The 22,303-nt window shown below is 36.7% G+C and overlaps 1 protein-coding gene across 8 annotated transcripts; it reads right to left on the bottom strand.

Annotated features, from left to right (window-relative positions):
* Positions 1-262: 262 nt before the first annotated feature.
* On the bottom strand, positions 263-15,607 carry bcas1 (brain enriched myelin associated protein 1). Of its 8 annotated transcripts, XM_058410672.1 has the most exons (16): positions 15,467-15,606; positions 15,048-15,117; positions 14,418-14,496; positions 13,037-13,392; positions 12,310-12,591; positions 11,540-11,791; positions 7,401-7,553; positions 5,958-6,017; positions 5,229-5,264; positions 4,951-5,142; positions 4,782-4,841; positions 4,199-4,237; positions 3,782-3,907; positions 3,602-3,685; positions 2,971-3,189; positions 263-1,579 (listed from the first exon to the last, which is right to left on the bottom strand). In XM_058410672.1, the coding sequence occupies exons 2-16, from the start codon at positions 15,084-15,086 to the stop codon at positions 1,514-1,516; spliced, it is 2,043 nt and encodes a 680-aa protein (XP_058266655.1). In that variant the 5' UTR covers positions 15,087-15,117; positions 15,467-15,606; the 3' UTR covers positions 263-1,513. The 8 variants fall into 8 exon arrangements, with proteins under 8 accessions (XP_058266655.1, XP_058266656.1, XP_058266659.1 ...); XM_058410673.1 differs by lacking the exon at positions 5,229-5,264 and having other exon boundaries at positions 15,467-15,607; XM_058410676.1 differs by lacking the exon at positions 3,602-3,685 and having other exon boundaries at positions 15,467-15,607.
* Positions 15,608-22,303: the final 6,696 nt, after the last annotated feature.

Consider the following 22,303-nt stretch of genomic DNA (forward strand, 5'->3'; position numbering starts at 1 on the left):
CTCTCCCTCCTTTTCTCTCTCTATCAGACTGAGGGCTCTGAGGCAGTTCTGGCTGTGACACACATTAACACTGACATGGGGGCCTCCAGGCTGACTGCCACCCCCCCCCTGCAACGGCCTCCCTCCCTTTATTACATTGCCACAGATAACACTGACAATATACCTCTTTAGCCCTAATCAAAGTGCTTTATTTCATGGGATCTGAGTGACTGGAAAAATGTATTGATCTGACATATTTACTTGTATGGATCAATAAAATTCAGACATGCATGAAAAAATGTCTTTGCCTTGTTGTACCCTTACATTTTTATTAACAAAGACTGCATAATTACAATGACAGAGACAGAAGATTTCATTTTTTTTTGACATTAGTTGATTACAAGCAAAAAAAAAAAAAAAAGTATGTGTCTCAAATTCAGAATAAAATGAAAATTCCGAACATGTGAAATCGGGACAGGTTCTCTTGCAGCAAGAGCAGACGGAAATTCTCCTACTCTATACCATTTCACAGAAAGCAATTCAACTGGATCCACCTAAAGCTAGTGAGAATTCAGTATGAGAGAGTAAGAGAAACCAGATGGATTTTTTCCCCCATATGAACAGTGTGCTTATTTCAATATATTCCATATAGTTAGTCAAGGCTTGGTTATACATAGCATATGTTTTCAGTAGTCCCAAAAAAAAAAAGAACAAAAAACAAAGGAGTGGCCGTTTTGAAAAGCTAATAACTAACCTATTCAATAATTAAGCCTGTATGCGATAGTGTGACATGATAACATGTTAGTAAAATATGCGTTAGCAGGAAATACTAGGAAATACTAGAAATAATGGGCAATGGGTCTGAATGTATCAAGAGCTAACATTTTAAGTACTTTTACCACGAAACAACAAGTGAGTGACACTGGAGGTTTTCGATGAGACGCCTTAATGGACTAAGTCTTTGCAGATTGTTTTTACAGCTGTATGAATGATTACTGTGCACAAACGTATTGTGCAAAAAATCAGATGTTCCATTAAAAAAAACAAAAAAACAAACAAACAGAAAATACAGAAGCTGGAAACAAGACAGGGGTTGTAATACATCCTGCATGTGATAAAGACCGTATCGAGGAGTTAAAGAGTGACAGTGTAGAGTCATGTTCTTGCTGTTAAGAGGAACAGCATGTCATTATACTGTTGCATAATCCTTTTTTCAGCTCTCCTCCATCTTTAAAAATCTTGCAAAACGTGCAAAGCCTTAAGCCTTTCTATAGCATTTCAACATACATCGTGCAAACCTTTAAAACCATTTCTTTTGTGATGTTTGTAGTGTTTAAGGTCAACCCAAGTCTTGGGCAATGGGAATGAATCATTGGAATGGCTATGTTTATGATACTTTAGTTCTCAGTTCACCTCAGTAGTGGAGATTAAACAGGAATTAATCCCTGGTGTCTGGTCAGGACATTCAGATAAGGATACCTATGTACAAGCAACGCGTGTTTTCTGTGTAGACATCGCAACCAAAGCAAGGCTTTTATTTGGCCTTCTCCGGTGCCGCGGGCTCCGTTTGCACTCCGGCATCAGAGTGGCGTTTTTGACCCTGAGAAACAATCAAAAGGCACAAGCAGATGGAGAGTTAGTTTTAACACTTGCTTTTTGCTAAGTTTCACAGCCTTGAGCACAACTGATCACAACCTGTCTGACAACTGGATTCTTATTTAAATAAGCTTCCTTTATGCATCTAGCTCAAACATGTCCTCACTGCAGCTCACTGCGAGCACTATGACTGATATATTTACTTCCTTTAGTGTACTGTCTAGGCAATTGTGTATTCACCACTGACTTTAATACAGAGATGAGAAAACTTTACATTCACTCAACATGTGGACTTTTCTTTTCTGCACTAAAATATGAATAATGTTCTTCTCCTGGAGCAATGTGTAGATGAGTCCAGACCTTTTTTTTAAAAGAGCATTAACAATAGTGTGTGAGCTTACAACTCTATATTTGCCAGATGAGGTCACCTAGTGGTTAGGGCTTGTCACTGGCGGTCAGAACAGCAACATGAATCAAGACTAATAAGAAGTGACTTAACAGAAGTGACTCATTTTTTTAAAGAAAATGCTATGTAATGTAATTTTTCCCCCTCATCTCAACCAGACATATATACTCAGTCAATAAAGCTAAACATGTAGAAATATGATATTAAACTCAACCACAGAACTGTTGAATGTTCAATTCAGAAACCATAATGCTCTCATTCTAATGTTATTGTTTCTGTAGTAACATCTTACTTAACATTAATGTCAGTAAAAGAGAATATGTTGAGGAAATGAGAACTGTTCATAGCTGCTATAACATAAGTGAACAGGAACGAACAATAAATGAAATAAAAAAGGATGATGAATAATTCTTTACTCAATAAACATGGTGACTGTATACTATATGTTGTATATGAGAACTAAAACACCGTGTAATGTGTTTTGCTTTTGGAAAAAGAAGCAACATTGGTGCGTCATACCACCATGTCGTTGATTATTTTCCTCGAACATCAAACTCTGTCATGTTTTATTCCTTACTTAAGTAAACTATCGTTGTTCTAAGACTGTACAAAAGGCTGTAAAGTCTGCACTGTCATTGCTTAACCTTACAATTTAAAACCTTTATAGGAAATTCCGTTAGGCCTAAATCTTCTAGTTTAGAACAAGTAAAATGCTTCAATCAAACGTTTCCTATCAGATCAATTTGCAAAGCTCTTAATTAGTCAAAGAATGCTGGAGACAAACCTTTTATATACACTGCAAAAAAAGAAGCAGAATTCTAAATCCTTGTTACATCATTATTAACTTTTCTTTTTAATATTAAGTGTTATCATTTCTGGCGTACACAGCCAACAAAATGAACTGGTTATGCATTGGCTGACTTCCTACCTAAACTTTAACGTGACCAACTGCTTGGGTTTGTGTTCACTCTGGATTGTTTTTACTTTACCAAGTTTTTAAAGAAAAGTTGGATGGAGTTCCTCTTCTCTAGTTTGCGGGTAGTGCTGGGTGAAGAATTATCTGAACTTCCCACCGGTTTGCTGTCTGGAGAGGCTGCAGCAGGAGCAGCAGGAGCAGCTGGTTTGGGCTCTTCTTTGGCCTTGGTGCTTTGGGCAGCCTCTGCAGGTGCAGTGGCGGTTGCAGAGGCTTCCTTCTTGGGCTCTGTTGCCTTGAAAAAAAAAACAGACATATTGTACCTAGTGTACAATTTACAGACTCCATGGTTTATGTTACGTACAGTGCAAAGGCTTTAAAAACATTAAAAGACCAAGAGTTCAGAGCAAAAAGGAATTATTGAGATCAAGGAAAAGCCACTGCTATCACAAGATAGCTTTGCATCAAAGGCGAGGTTATTTCTTGGTAAGTCAGAAAAGTAAAGCAAGTAGTTCTGGGTGTGTGTTATAATGCAGGAATCCATATGCAACTTAATTATTCTAATGTTTGAGCTGAAATCAAGCATTTGACAATAATTAAGAACCACAAAATCAGAATCAGGAGTTAATCTGACCACAGCAACTCTTTTTTTTTTTTTTTTTAGTTCTGACAGTGTTAACGAACAAAAATGGCCACTGTGAATTTACCGCTCCTCCAGCAGTGAGGGATATGCCGGCTGCGGCGCTCGATGCAGCTGCATGGATCTTAGAGCTCACTTGGCCTAGCAGTACCTCAAATTCATACAAGTCATTTTTTACTTCATGCAATCATTCACATTACATGCTTGATAAGCTTTACTTAAGAGTTTTGCCTCCAAGTGTATTTACCTTTGGTTTGAGCAAGTTGGCAAAAGGTGAGGGTTTCTTGTCTGCTTTCTTCTCTTCTGGCTTGGGTGCTGGTGGAGGTTCCGCTTTGGCACCGGCCTCAAGGGTGCTGGTCTTGGATGCATCTACCTTAAATAGGGAGCAGAAGAAGGCTTGAATATGACTTACGAAAAAGGAAATGAATAAGAGGAGATAGAAAAGAGGAACAACGAGGGTGAGATTAACAGCCGTATTGCAAGAGGAAGCAGTGAAGTTTAAAATTACATTTAAAAACAAAGAGTCTTTAAATGTAACCAGTAATTAAAGATGCCAGCTGCAGTTTCTTATAGAAGACAGACCAATATTCAGAGCATAGCCCAAAAAGAAGCCCAAGAATTTGTGAACAGCTGATCATGGTGAAACAGTGCTGAACTTGTTTACCTGTATCTCGACTGGCTTTGCTTCCTCTATCACCACAGACTGTAGGCAAGCAGATATTTGGATTAACTAGGCACGAAACTACAAAACCCTTTCCTTCAATCTCACAAGAACACTAACTTTGCTGTTTGAAACACAAAGCCTCTGTATCAATAAACGTGGCGTCGTTATTCAGCGAGATGAGATGGAGAGAATAAAAACTCATGGTTTAGTTGGCCGACAGTGATGATATGAGGTAATGGCTGCTGTCAGAATGATGTCACTGCCATGGCTCGGGCTCAGCTGTGTATTCATCATCATTACTGGGTGATATTTTTTTACGTCACATTGTTATGACACTGTATAGAAACTTGACAGCCTGTAGAAATTATACTGCAGTAACAAATATCTACATTTCGATTCCAGGTAGAAAGCCAACATCTTGCTAATAGTCATAATAATATGATATAATAAGCCATTTTTGTTCTCAGGATCAGCCGCTAAACACTTGCAGGTGAAAGGATGCAATTGAACGAACCCAGTGGTATAAGTAATGGAAAAAAACACTGCATGGGTAAGTCCTGTTAACTGTGTTGCTCTTGTTTACCGCTGATGATGTCTTGGCAGGCACACTGGCTCCTTTTGACCCCTTCTTGCCTAGCAATGCCTCAAATTCACATCATTCTGTTACAATGTGCAATGCTGGAGTCCAAAATACAAATAGTCTAGCGCTAAATGTTATCAATATATTCTGTAAATAGCAGGGAGATGTTTACCTTTGTACGGAAGAGTTTGCTGAATGGACTGTCTTTAGTTCTGGTCTTGCTCTGGGTTTCCTGTTCTTTGGCCGCAGTGGCTTTTACTTCTACGGGTGGGGCCTCGTCTTTCTTTACAGCTGGCTCTGCTTTACTCTCCATCTTGGGTGGTGCTGGTGGTGGAGGAGGGGGGACCTTTGATGCTTCCTGTACCTTATGAGACAAACATTTGGAGAATTGGAGCACAATTTTCAACCCAGTGCCAAGTTTTACATTGTATTACGGAAGGAGCCTCTTACATTTGCAGCTGGAGCAGGTGGAGTTTCTTTCTTTGACTGCACGTTGAGAAAAAAAAGGAGACACATAAAACCGAAATTGTTTTTTTTTGTTTTGTTTTGTTTTGTTTGTTTGTTTGTTTGTTTGGAAATGTACGCAGACTCAAACAATATACAGCATGTTTCTGTTAGCCTTTTTTGTTTCAGGGCTTTGGATGGATGTCACGCTGTGAGGCATGTGGAGGCATTGTTTGCAGAAGGCTCTTCTTTTGATTCAGCTGCTAGCTCTAGAAGGCCCTGACACAGCAGGAGTCATTGATAAAAGACAAACACATACAGTAGTTCCAGCCTAACAGTCATAAAACTTCACATTTCATTTCCAACCAATAAAGGATTAACCAGTCAGCTGGGGATTACCATAAACCACTAACAAGAACCAAAATGGCTTTCTTCGGGTCGCAGTCTATCACGATGTATTACCTTCCATAAATTGAACCGCAGGAAACAGAGATCTGACTAAGCAAGTGAGGAAAATGAATAGTGCCAATATTTTAAGCAGTGAAGGACAATACGCAAATGAGAATCAGATACACAATGAAATAAGCTGTCACAGTTACGATCGGAAAAGAGAAAAAAAAACCATTCAAATGAAAATATTTTAGTAGTCTTTGCATTACAATCAGCCAAGGTGCTATTGAAAATCATCTGAAAGCTTTCTCGAATGGTGCACTTGAGATATAAGAAGCTATTTACCTGTTCTTTTGAGACATCGGGACTAGCCGTCGCTTCTTTTGTCGTTTTAGTTGAAGTCACCTTTGAATGTAAAAAAAAGAATATTTGGGTGACTGTGGAGGATTTTATTCTGCTTTAGACTACAGCAATGTTGAATTCTCAAAACTGATTGGTCAGAAGATGTTGATCAGGTCATGTGAATATTTTTCTTTTAGTATGAGGTCATTCACATGGACTTGATCCTTCACTTAATCTAAGTCTAATAATGAACAGATACAAAATAAAACATAAAAATATGGACAAAAAATTGTTCTGGAAGGACAGGAGTCTTGGGAGTCAACTCTTTGTTGTGATTTCTAGTCTCTCATTAACATGACTAGTTAATTTTTTTTTTCCTTGTCATATTCAAGAGAGGAAAAAAAGGGAGTAGCTGCTTTCATGTAATTGATAAGAAAACTACCTATAAATATAATAAATTACAAATGGTTGGCAAACTGACGTGGTAGAAAAGAAATAAAAGCCTTCAGGACATGCTGTTATTGAAAACTAATCAATTTCATCCCCTCTGTCATTGATTATTTCCTGTCACAGTATCCAGAAGTATTTTATTCCTTACTACTTAATGTTCCTTTGCCTTAGATAGTGGATAGTGGTATAAGGTCTATACAACTGAGATACATGTCTATTAAAAAAACTGTATTTTTAGAGTGCAGTGTCACACAGTCTCACAAACAAACACACAAAGGGCTCCGTGGCAGGGCTCACAGTGAACATGGCCTCTCATATTGAGTCAGCCATTGTCCTCTAGAGATGGCGTAGGCCTGCCCATGCTTTATCACAGCCCATCACTACTTCCAAATACACAGACCTCTCTTGTGAGCACACATTATGCAGCAAAACAAAAGGCTGCTACATTCTGACATGTTCAAAGGCTTGATTTAGCACAGTGCCAGAGAATAGTTTACGTCTTGTAAGAGATCAACTTCAGGGCATCTCCTGAAACACAGCAGGCAGTTGATGGAGGGTGTAATGTACAGGGTACTGATATATACTTATTACTTAGTCATTACTTCATTATTCTTACATTTAAATCCTTTTTTTTTTTCAGTGACGCAATATGACCGTCTACATAAAAATGAATACTGACATACATAAAAACACAACAAAATTGTTGGTTTTATTCCTGTGAAATTACAAACCCTAAGAATTTAAACATCCTTGAGAAGGTTAAGAATTTACTCTTATTTAATTTTAATCACATTCAGTAGATTTGATGCATGAGCCAATTAGAAGCCATTATGAACTGTACATATTTAAAAACATTTCTGTTCTCAATTGAAATAAATCATATTTAAATAGTCCAATAATAAATTCCTGACATTCCCCAGTCATATTCCTCATTAAACATTTCACTCACTCCACAGTATTAAACAACTGCATTAGATAAGAATAAAATGTACTTACAAAAGTTTTGAAAAAGTTCATAACTGTCTTTTCCTCGATGCCGCTCTGCTCAGGTTGGGTGGTGTCTTGCGTGACCTCAGTGGTGCTGGGTTTAGAAGCTTCACCCTGTGGCACTTTCTCAGCCTGTGTACTTGCCTTTATGTCTGTAGGCTCCTATAGACAAATGTAGAGAATTAGCCCTTGCAAATGCGTTACGGCCCTACAGCTGATGTGCAGTAGCTGTTAATCGGCGCATTGAAACACTGCACAATTCCAGCCATGCCTCTGCCTACTCGGGGCTGTGGCAACAATCACCCTTTCATTAATGCCTGCTTTTTCCCCCTCACTCATTGATATTCAGCAATGTTCTGGACTTAAGGCCTGTGTTCCATGTGATCCATGCATGCCAGTGTTGCTACTGTATATGATCTTAATTTTAATTTATACAATTCAAACGTTTACTCCATGTCCAACGTCCAAAATGAATGTTATAGTATAGTGTAAGTAGTATATAGGGAGTTATTTGACTTCATGGTACGTTGTTAGGCTTCTGAAAAGATCTCAGTTCTGCTCTGCTCAAAAGAACACAAAGGAAGCTCATCTCAACTTCAGCTTAATTTGTTATCAGTGAAAGAATGCTGTCGAACCCTTGAGCTAGGATTAATATATATAATTTAATATATATAATTTAATATCCATCAAGAGGATTCCTTACAGCATCTTACTATAGAAATGGTTTACTCCAATTTTTTTTTTAAGTATCGCTTCAGCTGAGATTTTTCTTGTAGTTTCAGTAAACTCATGGAGCTATACTAATAAATTATTTTCACGAGTGAGTAATGTACGATTAGTTTTATTAGAATATTACTTGTTAGTTCATTTACAGCTACATGCAGTGAGTTCATCCATGCAACAGATCTCCATTTTTCTAAAGGCGTTTATCGATGACGTCAGACTTACGCCGCTCCACACATTGTCATCGTCTGGGATTTCAGATTTAAGCTGCTCATCCTCTGCTGTCGGTTTGACCTCAGCGGCATCCGTGTCTCTAGCCTCATCTCCACTTTCTGTCTCACTGTCCCTGCTTTTAGCAAACGTCAATTGTAATCTGAATGCATCTTCTCGTAGAATGTATATTCACGCTGACAGGATTATAGGAAAATCTCCCACAGTCTGAATTCACACAGACTTTAACTGACAGAGCATCTGCGAGTATTCTGCTGGATCACCTGCACACTCCGGATCTTCACTAATCACCCAGGTTTCCTCTTCATTGCATTCAGGAGAGTCAGCCTCATTCTTCAGATCCTTACCTTCCAGCATTATTTCAGCGTCATCATCTGAAGTGTTTTGAGTAATATCTTCAGACATGGGTGAAGACTGAAAGGAGGCAGAGTCAACTTCTCTGCAGCTAACGAAATTTCATAATCAGGGTCAGGGGACAATTGCAGAGATACAGCACCACCTTCTTCTATATCCTGTGTCTGGGTCCTTTTAAAATGAGGAATCAACAAACCAGTAAATAAGACTACCCAATTACTTTACATGGCCTCTGGTGTAGCATGTCTGGCCTACAAGAAGCATATTTGGAAGCTGTTAAACCTTGCATTAGAAACAGCTGTATATAGTAATATACAATCATGCCTTGCAGATGCTTTTATTGCTTTTGTTGCAGTTTATTCTTACATACTGTACTATATAATTACATTAGTAGATTTTTTATGTATCTTTAAGACAGATATGTTTTGCACAAATGTTGTTTATTGTTTAATCAAGAAAATATGTTTATGAATATTAAACTTAATGTAAAGCCAATAGTAATAAACATTTTGGGATAAACATTTAATAATAAACCTTTCTGTCTAAATAGAGATATGGATGAACATGTGAAATTTCACGAATGCTGGTTTTAGAAACTGTGATTTTTGGTTCTGAATATTTGAAAAAATATATTTTTTTGAAAATGAAAATGGTGGTTTAATGTTATCACTCTAGTTAGTATGGTTTGTAAGGTTTCTGTAGGAAATAGGGATTTATATCATAATGACACAGAACCACAGGAATATATGGCATGACTTTATTGTGCCAAGTGGGCGGAGCTAAAGCCATAATCAAAGCTGGTAAGTGTTGATTATTTATTTATTTATTTATTTATTTATTTATTTATTTATTATTAGTCTTGATATTTTGTTTTTATTACAGTCTACAAAAAAATGCAGCGTAATAAAAATAAAAATAAAAATATAAAAATTATTAACCTCATTTAATAAGCATAAAACCTGATTTCCTGCTTTCAACTGTTTGATTAATGATGTTTTAATGACTCATTAGGAAGGATTAGAGTATTTTATAAATAAACAAAGTGTACCCTTATAACCCTGTGCACACCGAGCAGCCTGATGAAAAATGAATTCATGATTAAATGATTTGTAAAAATAAAAAAAAATTAAAAAAAAAATAAATAAACAGAGGTGGGGCGTTATGGCGTTACAGAGTGCACCTACTTTACTTACACCTGGTTTTAAGTATCTCTACTTTACTTGAGCTTGGATTTCACCTTAGTTGTATTTTGAATACTCTCTATATATTTCACTCACAACATTTTCAGTTTCTACATAACTACCTTTCCCATAAAGTAATGGTTCAGCAGCTTCAAATCTAAAAATAGATCAAGGACTAATACCTATCACTCTATCTGCTGCTCGGTTTTTATCACGACAGTTTGTTGCATTTAAAAGCCAGGTTTTAGCATTTAATTAATTTGTATGGTGAGCGTTATAATGCTAGCAGATATTTCAGAAACATTGTCACACTGTCAATAAAGCTGTTGTTTATTAGCCTTATCCTGCTGTCATTCACTACACTAGGCATTCCTACTATAGTATTAACGTTTTTCACTAGCATTCAACCTGACAACAAATGATTTTGAAACATTCTTTAAGGAGATTTGGCGTTTGTGTATAAAATTCACCAGTATATGTATATATATATATATATATATATATATATATATATATATATATATATATATATATATATATGCATCATATCATACAAGATGAAGGAGAAGCAGTGTTTGCTCTTTTCCTCAGTTCATGTGCACTCTACTTCACTCCCATTGATATTCACTGCAAAATATTTGTCACAAACTGGCTCCATATTTGCACAAAAAGCAACTTTTTTCATCTGCATCGCTGGACACGCCCACATCTTGTCGCCAACTGTTGCTCAAGTAGTCGGAAGTCACCAGATCTCACGCGAGTCGTCGTGTGTGTAAAATATGTCATATTTTCAGAAGCCCTTCAGCTCAAAAAAAATGTCTCAGCCAACTTTTCTATAAATGGAAGTAGCTTGTTGTAGCTCTCAAATGATTACCATTTTAACTTCATTTACGTTTGGTTTGTTAGAGTCTAACGACTTTAAAGTATTTAATGGTTGGAAAGGTTCTACTAGCTAGAAAAGATGCAAAGATAGGCAACAGAACAAAATATTTTTCATAATGAACTTGAATAATAATGTGGCTGTGTCAGAAAGATACCGGTCCTGCCTGTTGCTGATAAATGCCAGAGATGAAGAATGCAGTCATGTTGCTGGGAATTGAGTCATCAGTGTCCCAAAGTTTAGTGAGCCAGAGGTCTTACCAGTGCCTGAACTTGTGTACCCTTATACAGATCCATGGCCTAGGGAGCTATGGAGCTGACTGAGATGCATCCATGAAGTTTTATTTCTTTCTTTCTTGCTGAAAAGACTTTACTTATAGGCTTTACTCATGATCTGGTGCTCAGTAACAATGGCAGCCAAACTGACATGCTCACTAAAATTGTTATTTTTATAATGTCTCTGTAATGCTGAGAATCCTTTAATATTTAAGAATTGGGAAATGAGAAATGTAAGCCTATAATGACGTCCTTAGGCTGCATGCAAAACTGCACTGCACTGTACAAAATAGCACATGGTGTCTATTTAGACTTTCTACTTAGTACACAGTGTGCCATTTGGGGCACGTTACAAATGATTCATCTGCAAATAGCTTTCAATGAAATTTTGCAACCAGAGAGGAAAATCCCCAAATCCTACCTTCACTAATTCTAAATAAATCATATGAACTTACATGGAACAGAAGTGAAATATCTAAAACACACATGAGATGATGTACTTACAGACTTCTGGCTCTCTGCCTCTACTGCAGCGATGATCAGAGCTTCAGCTGCCGTGTTCACCTCAGATGCAGGAGGAACAGGCCCGGTCTTCTTCTTGAACATCTTATTGAACATGCTGGGAGTGTTCGGTTGTTTAGGAGCATCTTTGGCTGGTGTACTGGACTCTGCTGTAATTTTTTGCTTAGTTGATTCAGTTGTACCACTGACTGCTTTTGCTTGAAGACCGTTAGCTTCTACTGACAGTGGCGAATTCTGTAATATTTAGGAAACATAAGCATTTGAAAATACAAAGTACTAAATAGTACACCACTGCTGTTGTTACTAATTAATACGCATTATACCGTTTGGGGCATCTTATTTCAAATCTTACATCTAATAGCTTAGAAAAATGCTTAATTTTGTTTTTTTGTTTTTTTTACAATGGCAAGTACATTTAAAATAGCATTTAAGTAATTATTATTATTATTATTATTATTATTATTATTATTATTATTATTATTATTAAATAAATCTTTAAATATGGCATTCTTCAGAATGTTGGTTGGAAAATCTCCAAATTAAGAGTTGCCAGTAGTCAGAATAGTTCTCAATTTAAAACATGAATCCTATATAAAATTGATTTTAATAAATAAAATTAAACATGAATTCTATAGAAAGGGACAAATTGAAGGCTGTTTCTCCCATAGAGCTTATATAAGCTCTTTAACTCTTCAACATTTAAGAGAAACAGAAGTGAAATATTTACAATACTCATGGGGTGATATACGTACAGACTTCTGGCTCTCGGTCTCTACTGCAGCAATGATCAGTGCTTCAGCTGCCTGGTTCTCCTCAGATGCAGGAGGAACAGGCTCGGTCTTCTTCTTGAACATCTTATTGAACACGCTGGAAGTGGTCGGTTGTTTAGGTGCATCTTTGCCTGGTGTACTGGAGTCTGCTGTCATTTTTTGCTCAGTTGATTCAGTTGTAGCACTGACTTGGTTACCAGCTGCTTCTACAGATACAGCTGCTTTTGCTTGGGGACCGTTAGCGTCTACTGACACTGGCAAGTTCTGTAATATTTAGGAAACATAAGCATTTGAAAATACAAAGCACTGTACTAAATAGTACACCATCGCTGTTGTTACTAATTAGTGTAACTAATTAATACACATTATGCTATTTGGGAGAAGTTGCAAAATATTAATAGTTAATTAATATTAATAATGGTTTTTGTACCAGAGGAAAAAAAATACTTCCAACAGCTTAGAAATACACCTACATTTGTATATTATTATTATTTAGATTTTTTAAATGGCATCCTTTGAAATGTTTGGTGGAAAATCACAAAATGAAAAGAGTTGTCAGTAATCAGAATGCTTCTCAATTTAAAACATGAATTCTATATAAATAGGGACCAAATGGAGGCAGTCGATCTCATATAAGCTCTTTAACTCTTCAACATTTAGGAGGAACAGAAGTGAAATATTAACAATACTCATGGGGTGATATACATACAGACTTCTGCCTCTCGGTCTCTACTGCAGCAATGATCAGTGCTTCAGCTGCCTGGTTCTCCTCAGATGCAGGAGGAACAGGCTCGGTCTTCTTCTTGAACATCTTATTGAACACGCTGGAAGTGGTCGGTTGTTTAGGTGCATCTTTGCCTGGTGTACTGGACTCTGTTGAAGTTTTTTGCTCAGTTGATTCAGTTGTAGCACTGACTTGGGTACCAGCTGCTTCTACAGACACGGCCGGGGCTTTTGCTTGGGTGCCATTAGCTTCTACTGATACTGGTGTTGACTTGGCATTAATTGTGACCTTCACAGGCAGAGGAGGTTCAGTGTTCTGCTGCACTGATGCCTCACAGGTTACTAGAAGTGAGATATATTTACAGATGTTTCATTAATCACATGTTATGAAGGTCAACAGCATAATTATTGGCACCTGCCAAGAAAACAGGTATTTCAAATACACTAAGATCACATTTTCATGTGTGACGTTAATATTAATCTGTATAAGTATGATTTTATTCATTGTGCTGCATTATGATTGGTTGATTGATTTTTGGGCAGAGGTGTAGGTATCTCTAATGAAAAAAAGTGTTGTGTTTTACTATTAATACTTGGTCTACTTCATTGTATAATATTGCATGATTTGACTAGTTTTTGGAGCACACCTAAAGATTAACACACTATCTTGTGCACACTCTCGGTTTTGCACTTAGGATTGAGTGCTTAAAAACATGTCGAGAGTAATTAATGATTTACTGTCTTATTTGCATGCCGTGGTCCAACACGGAAAGCACCAAAAGCATTACAGACATGGTTATATTTACCTTTCTTGTAAAGTAGAGCTCTATGCTTAGACGCCAGCTCTAGTTTGTGAATTCTATAACCACTCCCTAATGACAGCTTTGTCAAAGGTGTTACCGTGAAGTTGCAAAGTGCTTATCCAACGCTATGAAATGTACACAAAGCCTAGTGGACTTGTACTGCACTGCTTTCCCATATAGATAACTGCCGTGAGCTAACTGCACGCGTCTGAGTCATCACTAATGACTAATAAAAAGTTGACCCAAGCAGTCTTCGCATTCCGCCTCAGATTCTGCCATAACATCAATATTTTCTCAAGCCGTCGTTCTCTTTGCAGCTTATTTATTCTAATCCTACATAGCTAGATGTTGTATGCACAAGAGAAACTCAAACAGCTCAAAAGTCTACGCCCAAAGTTTATATAGCAACATCATCATGGCCCACTTAAAAATCCCAAAACACATGTATGGACTTGAATTTGTTTGTAACCTTGTTTACACCAGTCTAAGGTTGAGGGGGAAATAATGATACGCCACAACACAGATAAGATTACTGTCAGGCTACAATAACAATAAAGTGTGTACCAGCATCAGTCAAATCCAACCCAGACATCATGTGGCCATTTGGTTCATCTTTTTTGCCTTGTATGCCATTATGATCTGCCTGGAATAAAAACAAATATATATATATAATAACATTATATAATGAATTATATTTTAGATCATATGATTTTATTAAAACATTTTACGTTTTCTGACTCTCTGCTTTTTTTTTTAATTATTAAGTCAGCAATTTTTTAACAGTTATTCATCAATCCTTTAGAGGAAATGTAATAGCTATGCACAAGATCATTAATAATTATTGAGCTTTACTTATACACTGTAAATTATTTATTCTGTTATTATAAGCTACATTTTTTTAATATAGTACCAGAGCTTTTTTTTTTTTTTTTTTTTTTTTGCACACATGAACCTTTATAGATTCCAGAATAAAAGGAAGGAGAAATACATGTCGGAGGTAGCTTGCCTTAAAAAGTGTCCTGCTTAACGAAACAACAACAATAACAACATTGCTCATTAAAAGGGTGAGGTTTTACGTTTTACAATCAACAGCCGATACAAAGCCGTATTGGTACAATGTCCAGCACAAAACAATTTTTTAACAGCTCCTATGCAGAATATATGTTTTAATAAATGCACATAAATGCTTGATACCTTTTGTTGTGTTATGGTAACAGACTGCTTGTTCCCCATCTTGATATCAGTGTTAGCAAAAAAAGAAAATCTGAAATAAATAAATAAATAAATAAATAAATATATTTGTGTTCTGATTTCAGAATCACACATTTTTGTAGAATAAGTATTTTTATTTTGATGCAAAGAACATTTTTGTTGGTTTCATTTTTGTATTTTAGATATGAAAAAATTGCCAATTGCAACTAAATTATTTTAGAATTTGATTCATTTATTTCCACATGCAATTCTTTACACAAGTCTTTTCTTTTCACATGTGATTCTTCATGCATCATTATTTTTTTTTTCTTTTCACATTTAATTTTTTTTTACGTGTGATTTATTTCTTTTCACAGTTTTACTTTACGTTTCACAAAAAAGAAAAAGATGCATGCACTTACCTAATGTTTGTCTGGCTTTTTTTGCCCACTAAGGCAGGAGTTTTATCCCGAACCAATGAACAGTAATCCAGGCTCTGAGAATGTGACCATCAGTAATGTGTGACTACATCAAATAGAGCACACATATAGCTACAGAGTGCACATATACCTACCCTAAAAATGGGTTGGGCCCAAAACTGGGCAGCAATATAAGAACCTGACTCCTGCTTGCAGCTCGGCCCACCGATGGTGTTATTTCTCAGTGATAGCACTTTCGAATATCATTTGTCCTTCACTCAAGAGAACTTCAACCCTGCAAGAGAAGTCATGCATTAATCAATACACGCACAGTACATGCAGAACAACTTTTGGCACATGGTGCACGCAGATCTACAGGTCTTCTAATCTAACAAGAGTTTTTCAGATTGTTCTAAGAGCACCATATTAAGAAGACGTTCTTTCTCCCTTAGGTGTGGCTGTCCTTAAACAGGATGTATGAAGGATATTCATGCACTAGGTGAGCCATTGAAAACAAGGTGTATTTGCTCAGCATGGCTCTTGCCCAAAAGTGAAACACGTGCTTCCTTGGCCCTGCTTCAATTTAGTACATTTGATATACAATATAATTAACATTTACATGCATTCACTTAGCAGATGCTCTTATCCAAAGTGATGTACATATGAGGAACTACAAGCAAAGCAATTTTTAAAGTACAGGACAACACAAGTAGTGCTACCATACAAGATTTTTAATTGAGTACTAAAGGAGCAAAGTGCACAGTGTAAGAGAAGATATACACTACCAGTCAAAAGTTTGGACACACCTTTTAATTCAATGTTTTTTGTTTAGGGATTTATTTTCTACATTCTAGAACAATACTGGAGATTTCAAAACTATGAAATAACACACATGGACTTAAATAATCCATATGTAATGGCAACAAAAAACAGTCAGTTGTTATTTTAAGACACGAAGGTCAGGTGTTCTGGAATAGTTCTTACAAGAACAGTATTGTCAAGTGCATTTGCAAAACCCATCAAGCACCATGATGAAACTGGCTCACGTGAAGACCATCCCAGTAAAGCAAGACCAAAATTTACCTCTGCTGCAGAGGAGAAGTTCATTTAGAGTTATCAGCCTCAGAAATCACCAGTTAACAGCACCTCAGATTAGAGCCGTTATGAAGGATTTACAGAGCATCAGTAGCAGAATATCAACTGTTCAAAGGACATTATTGTGTATTTCGGCCGCCTTCAGCATTGTTTTACAATGTAGAAAGAAATAAACATCAGGAAAGACCATGGAATTAGAAGGTGTGTCCAAACTTTTGCCTGGTAGTGTATATGTTTATTTTTTGGAGTTAAGGGGTATTTAGTTGGTCATGGTAGAGGTGGGTCTTCAGACAGTGACGGTTTCTTCTGTCTGTTTTTGATATTCTTGAGACTGAAAGTTTCCATTCCACGACTGAGAGACAGTCTGTTTGAATTATAATATATAATTTCACACATTAACATACCCAAAACCAAATAACAAACATTTAATAACAATTATCTGATCAATTAAACAAATAGTTTAATAGCAAATTATTCTCCCTTGAGCAAGCAATATGAATCATGTCTCAAGAATCAGATGTGAAAATAAAATGAATCATCTTTGAAGAATCACATGCAGAGGTGTCCAATCTTATCCACTGCAGGCTGGTGTGGTTGAAGGTTTTCATTCCAATCAAGCAGGAGCCACACCTGATTCCACCATTTTAATTAGTTGCTCTTGGCTTTCATTAGACAGAGGTGTGGCTTCTGCTTGAATGAAAATCTGCACCCGCAGATCCGGCCCTTTCCTGAAGATTAGACTCATCTGATCAAATGTACTGTAACAATAAATGACATGTGTAAAGAATTACTTATGTAAATAAATGACACATGTGCAAAGAATCACATGTGAAACAAAATGACTTGTGTAAAGAATTAAATATAAATAAATGACTCGTGTAAAGAATCACATGAATAAAATGAATCATGTGTTAAGAAAGATGTGAAAATAAATGAATCATGTGAAAAGAGTCACATGTGTAAATAAATGAATTGTGTGAAGAATTACTTATGGAAATAAATGACTTGTGTAAAGAATCACATTTAAAACAAAACGATCCATGGGTCCATAAAGAATCATATAAAAAGTAATGAATCATGTGTTAAGAATCATGTGAAAATAAAGGAATCATGTATAAAGAATTACTAGTGAAAAGAAATCAATTGTGTAAAGAATCATGTTAAAGAAATCACATGTAACATGCATAAAGAATCATGTGAATATGAATTAATTATATTTTTGGAAAATTAGATAAAAAGAAATGAATCACCTATAAAAAAAAAGTAAAAAAAAATAAATAAATACACACATGTAGTATATGTGTTTAACAATCATGTAAATTTCACATGAATTCAAGTGTGAAGTTGTTGTGATTTGTCTTTAAGGGGTATAAAAATGTTCAATAGAAAAATGAAAACATAAATTTATTTGTAAAATAATAAAATAGCATCTAATTGTACTCTAGAGTGTGTATCTTCAAATCTAAAGCTTGTGAGTAGTGATTATAGTTCAGTATCGGAGCAAGAGTGTCATTTTTCCAGTCAGGTTCACTGCTAGACCATATGAAGTTGGTGATGTTCCAATATCTTGGGAGACCCTAACAACAATCCCTGTAAATACCTCCATTTCTCCACCCCACCACCCCCAGAATCTACCTGGAACGCACTATATACTCTTATTAAAAAGTGTCACTCTGGGTTTGGAAAGACTTCACTTCCTGGACATGTGCTACTTGGAAGACTCTCTGAAAAGGCAAACATTTCTATGTGAACCTTCATGGGGAGAGCCAAACCAAAGAATCCTCTAGCCATTTATTTCCTAATATACATTTCCTTGTGCAAACATATTTCCAGAGTAAAATATAATGAGTCCAACGCAAACATAGCACAAATGTGGACCCATAATCGAGATCTGTTGGCAATACAATTTATGTTTTTATGTTTCTTATTGAGAGGGGTTCTTTAAGATTGAGCCACTTAATCCAACATAGCTTGCTAGAATGTCGCAGTTACAGTGAAGAATAAAATGTGTCATTCAAAACTGTATTTCCTTTTTTTTTCCATTTTGTAATGTCTTTCAGTGGATTTAGACATAATACGTTTTAAGAATTGTGGTACATTTTTACCAGATGCCAAAAAAACTGAATGTCCACCTGTTTTGGTTGTCTCATGTTCAGCATTGAATGTCTTTGTCATGTTTCATTCCATCTCGGTGCTTAAAGGCTCTGGGAATTAAGAATTTGTAGTTTTGTATAAGTATTTCTGTTTTTATTTAGCCTACTAGGGACAATAAATTCATAGAAAATTTCCAAAAAAAACCCCAAAAACGGTTTTACATAAAAAAGTAAATGTTGATATCAAACCCATTTCTGTTCTCTGAGATGCGAAAACTGTTTGTTCATAAACATCTAAAACATGAAGGAGTTATCTTCAGTCACTGTGTAAGGCTATCCAACAGAAAGAAAAACATCTCACCCTGAAAGCCAACAGAGTCCTGACTCATTTTATATCAGACTTATAACTCATAAAATAATTCATTTGTTTATGCTGATTAAAAATGTCTGATAAGTCGGTTTTTATTCCACCTACAGAATGGAACATCAGTGTACTGGTAAAACCGGTGAAGGAAGCACATATTTTCTTGATCCACATTGAGAAAAAGCATTCTCAATTTAGTTGACCAGCATTCAGTCATTTTGTGTTGCACAAAAGAAAAAAATCCTGAATCAGCTTTTTTTCATGGGGAATACTTTTGATTTCATTTCTGCAATTCTCTCATGCCAAATAGCTTTTTTTTTTTGCTTACATTATGTAATAATTTGGTACAATTTACTTCTCATAATGTACATCATTAAGCAGTTATAAAAAGCTGCTTGCTCTTATCTTATGTTTGTTCACTTAGGCAGTCGCTTCTCTTGAAGCTATAAACAGTAATCCAGCTTCTGAGAGTGTGACCATCAGAAATGTCCAACTCCAACTCCAGCATGTGTGCTTTGAAATCTAAAGCTTGCGAGTATTGATTGTAGCTCATTATCTTTATCTTTAGATTTTGAAATACTCCAGTCAGTGTCATACATTGCTAGAACATTCCATATGTTCCGGTTTCTTGAGAAACTTTGTGTCTCAGTCTAAATCAAGGAATGCCAAGGTTGAGCCAGAATCCATCTGGAACACAATCTGATAAATTTCTCTGAGTTTGGATATGTTTTTGACTTCTTGAACATGTGCTACTTGGGGAAAAAAAAGTATTTTGTATGTGGGATCCTGTACGAGTTCCCACAGAGAGCCAAACCGAAGAACTCTCTAGTGTCTAAATCTAACAAAATGTTTCTTCTAAAATGCATTTAACGTGAAATTAGAATGAATTCTTTAAATGTGGGGTTTTTTTTTTGCCCTTTTTACTTAGGGAGATTAACTTTGCTAGAACTTCATCCAAAAGAACATTTTTTCAGTTCAGAAAAGCTTTTACAACTGTATAGATCAGCCACAACACTGATATGTGAAGTGAATAAGATTGATGATTATCTCATTACAGTCACACCTGTCAAGCAGTGGGATATACAATATTAGGTATCACGTGAAGAGCCAGCTCTCGAAGTTGATGTGTTGGAAGCAGGAAAAATGGCCAAAAAAATGGTTTGTCTGCCATTTTTTTGAGCTGAGAGGCTTTCGCCATTCGCCATCAACGTCGGATTGCACCAAGGATCAGCCTTATCGCCCTTGCTGTTCATCCTCTGCATGGACACCATCACCTCCGACCTTCAGTCGGCCCACCCATGGTCGCTCTTGTTCGCTGCCGACGACTTCCTGGCCAATGAGCGAAGAAGAAGCCCAGCAGTGGCACGATAGGCTCGAGGAGAATGACTTGTGATTAAGCACTGAGAAGACCGAGTACATGGAGTGCGGCCCCCAAGCCGACGGAACCATCCGTGTCAGCGGAGTGGACCTGAAGAAAGTACCTCGGCTTTGTCGTCTGTAGCAACAGTGAGTCCCTTCCCGCTGGCCATGCCTGCGTCATCGTTGCCTGGACTAAATGGCGCCAGGTAACTGGTGTCATGTTTGACTGCCGGATGCCTTTACACCTCAATCGAAGATTTACAAGATCGTAGTCCACCCAGTCGCCTTGTATAGATCCAAATACTGGCCGGCGACACCGAAGCACGAGCAAGCTCTCCACGTCATGGAAATGCGAATGCTTGATTGGAGGCTTCAGCTAATGCGACTCGACCACTCCATGAACAAAGACATATGACGACGGTTAGGTGTCGCTCCAGTCACGGCCAAGATGGTGGTAGGACGGCTACGATGGTACGGCCATGTCATGCGCAGTGAAGAAAATTCAGTAGTGTGGACCACCTCGAGGCTGACAGCCGGCGGATATGCGACACGTGAACGTGTGTGATGAAGACGGGTGTGCCAACAGGCAAACCCTGCCATTGCGCGAGATAAACGCTAGAATGAAGAAGAAGAAGAGAGAGGCTTGAGAAATATGACTTTCCTTTCCAGTCAGGCAACATAGTGAACATTGATGCTCCCTTGGTTTTGCAGTGCATTGTGGGATTTATTAGGGAGCAAACATTTCAGTGCACTAGAAGGATTTTGCGACTGAGAGAGAGACCTTAATGCCCGACTCCCTGATCAGTGCCCTTACTACTGAACTAGTGAACTGATTGAGACACAACCTCTATCTATCTATCTATCTATCTATCTATCTATCTATCTATCTATCTATCTATCTATCTATCTATCTATCTATCTATCTATCTATCTATCTATCTATCGATCGATCTCTAATAAATAGCCATAACATTATTGTACACATTTAAAAAAAATGCTTTAATTTAATATGTTCTGAGGGGGTCTGTGGAATTAATTTTAGAATTAAAACAAAAATGTTTAAGAATTTACACTGTCTTTAATGTTGTTGTTGTTGTTGTTTTTCACAGTAACACAATTAATTCTTGAATCTGATCATGAAATTATTCTGCTGTTTACACCCAGTCCAGGAATTTACTCCATTCCTGTAATGCTTGAATGTAATTTATGCCTCTATTAAAGTAAGAAAATAAAAAAAGAAAGAAAGAATGTTTTCTTACACTCAAGCTAATCTCTATTTAAAAAATGGCATCATGCCTAACGTTTAAAACTCTATTCAGAGTATAATGTGATGCATGATAATGAACTGCCTCAAGCCGATCAGCTGTTGCTCAGAGTTAATAATGTGGTAATAAACGGAGACTGGAGTTACCAGTGTAAATGTCACATTGTAAATGTACACAGTGGAGGCGGAAGAGAAATTCCTTTCTGGATGCCCTCTGCCATCATGAAAGGAATTCTTCAGACATGTGAGGCATCGACGTCCTTAAAGGCCCTCGAGGAATTCCAGTGTGTAGATTCACCAGTCCAAAAATCCATATTTATTCAAATAAACCAATGTGTGTGATGAACAAAATATATGTGTATTATTCAAATAAATAAATCAATCAATAAAATGATGATGTCCTTCCAGAGCTGTAATATGGGCTGGCATTTATTAGCTATGTCTGGTGCCTGGTATGTAAAAATCAAGATGAATAATTAAATCATCATAAAACAGCCTGTGAGCATTGTGCTAATATTTGCCTTAGGGTGCAGCAAGCTTGCTGTTTACAAAGTGGATGTTTACTAAAGGGACACAGAGGAACAAGATTCAACCAAAAGAGAACATCTATAAAGAAAAGAAAGGAAAGGAAAGGAAATTGTCATTGTTTGCTATATTACCATATA

Source organism: Hemibagrus wyckioides, linkage group LG15 (genome assembly GCF_019097595.1).
Source record: "Hemibagrus wyckioides isolate EC202008001 linkage group LG15, SWU_Hwy_1.0, whole genome shotgun sequence".
Lineage (NCBI taxonomy): Eukaryota > Metazoa > Chordata > Actinopteri > Siluriformes > Bagridae > Hemibagrus > Hemibagrus wyckioides.

Bases quoted from the DNA above. Each gene is read 5' to 3' on its own strand.
- bcas1 (XM_058410672.1), bottom strand. From the start codon at position 15,086: ATGGGGAACAAGCAGTCTGTTACCATAACACAACAAAAG. The intron at 13,393-14,417 runs GTACACACTTTA...TCTCACTTCTAG, and splicing joins GTTGGATTTGACTGATGCTG to TAACCTGTGAGGCATCAGTG. The intron at 11,792-12,309 runs GTACGTATATCA...TAAATATTACAG, and splicing joins AGACCGAGAGCCAGAAGTCT to AATTCGCCACTGTCAGTAGA.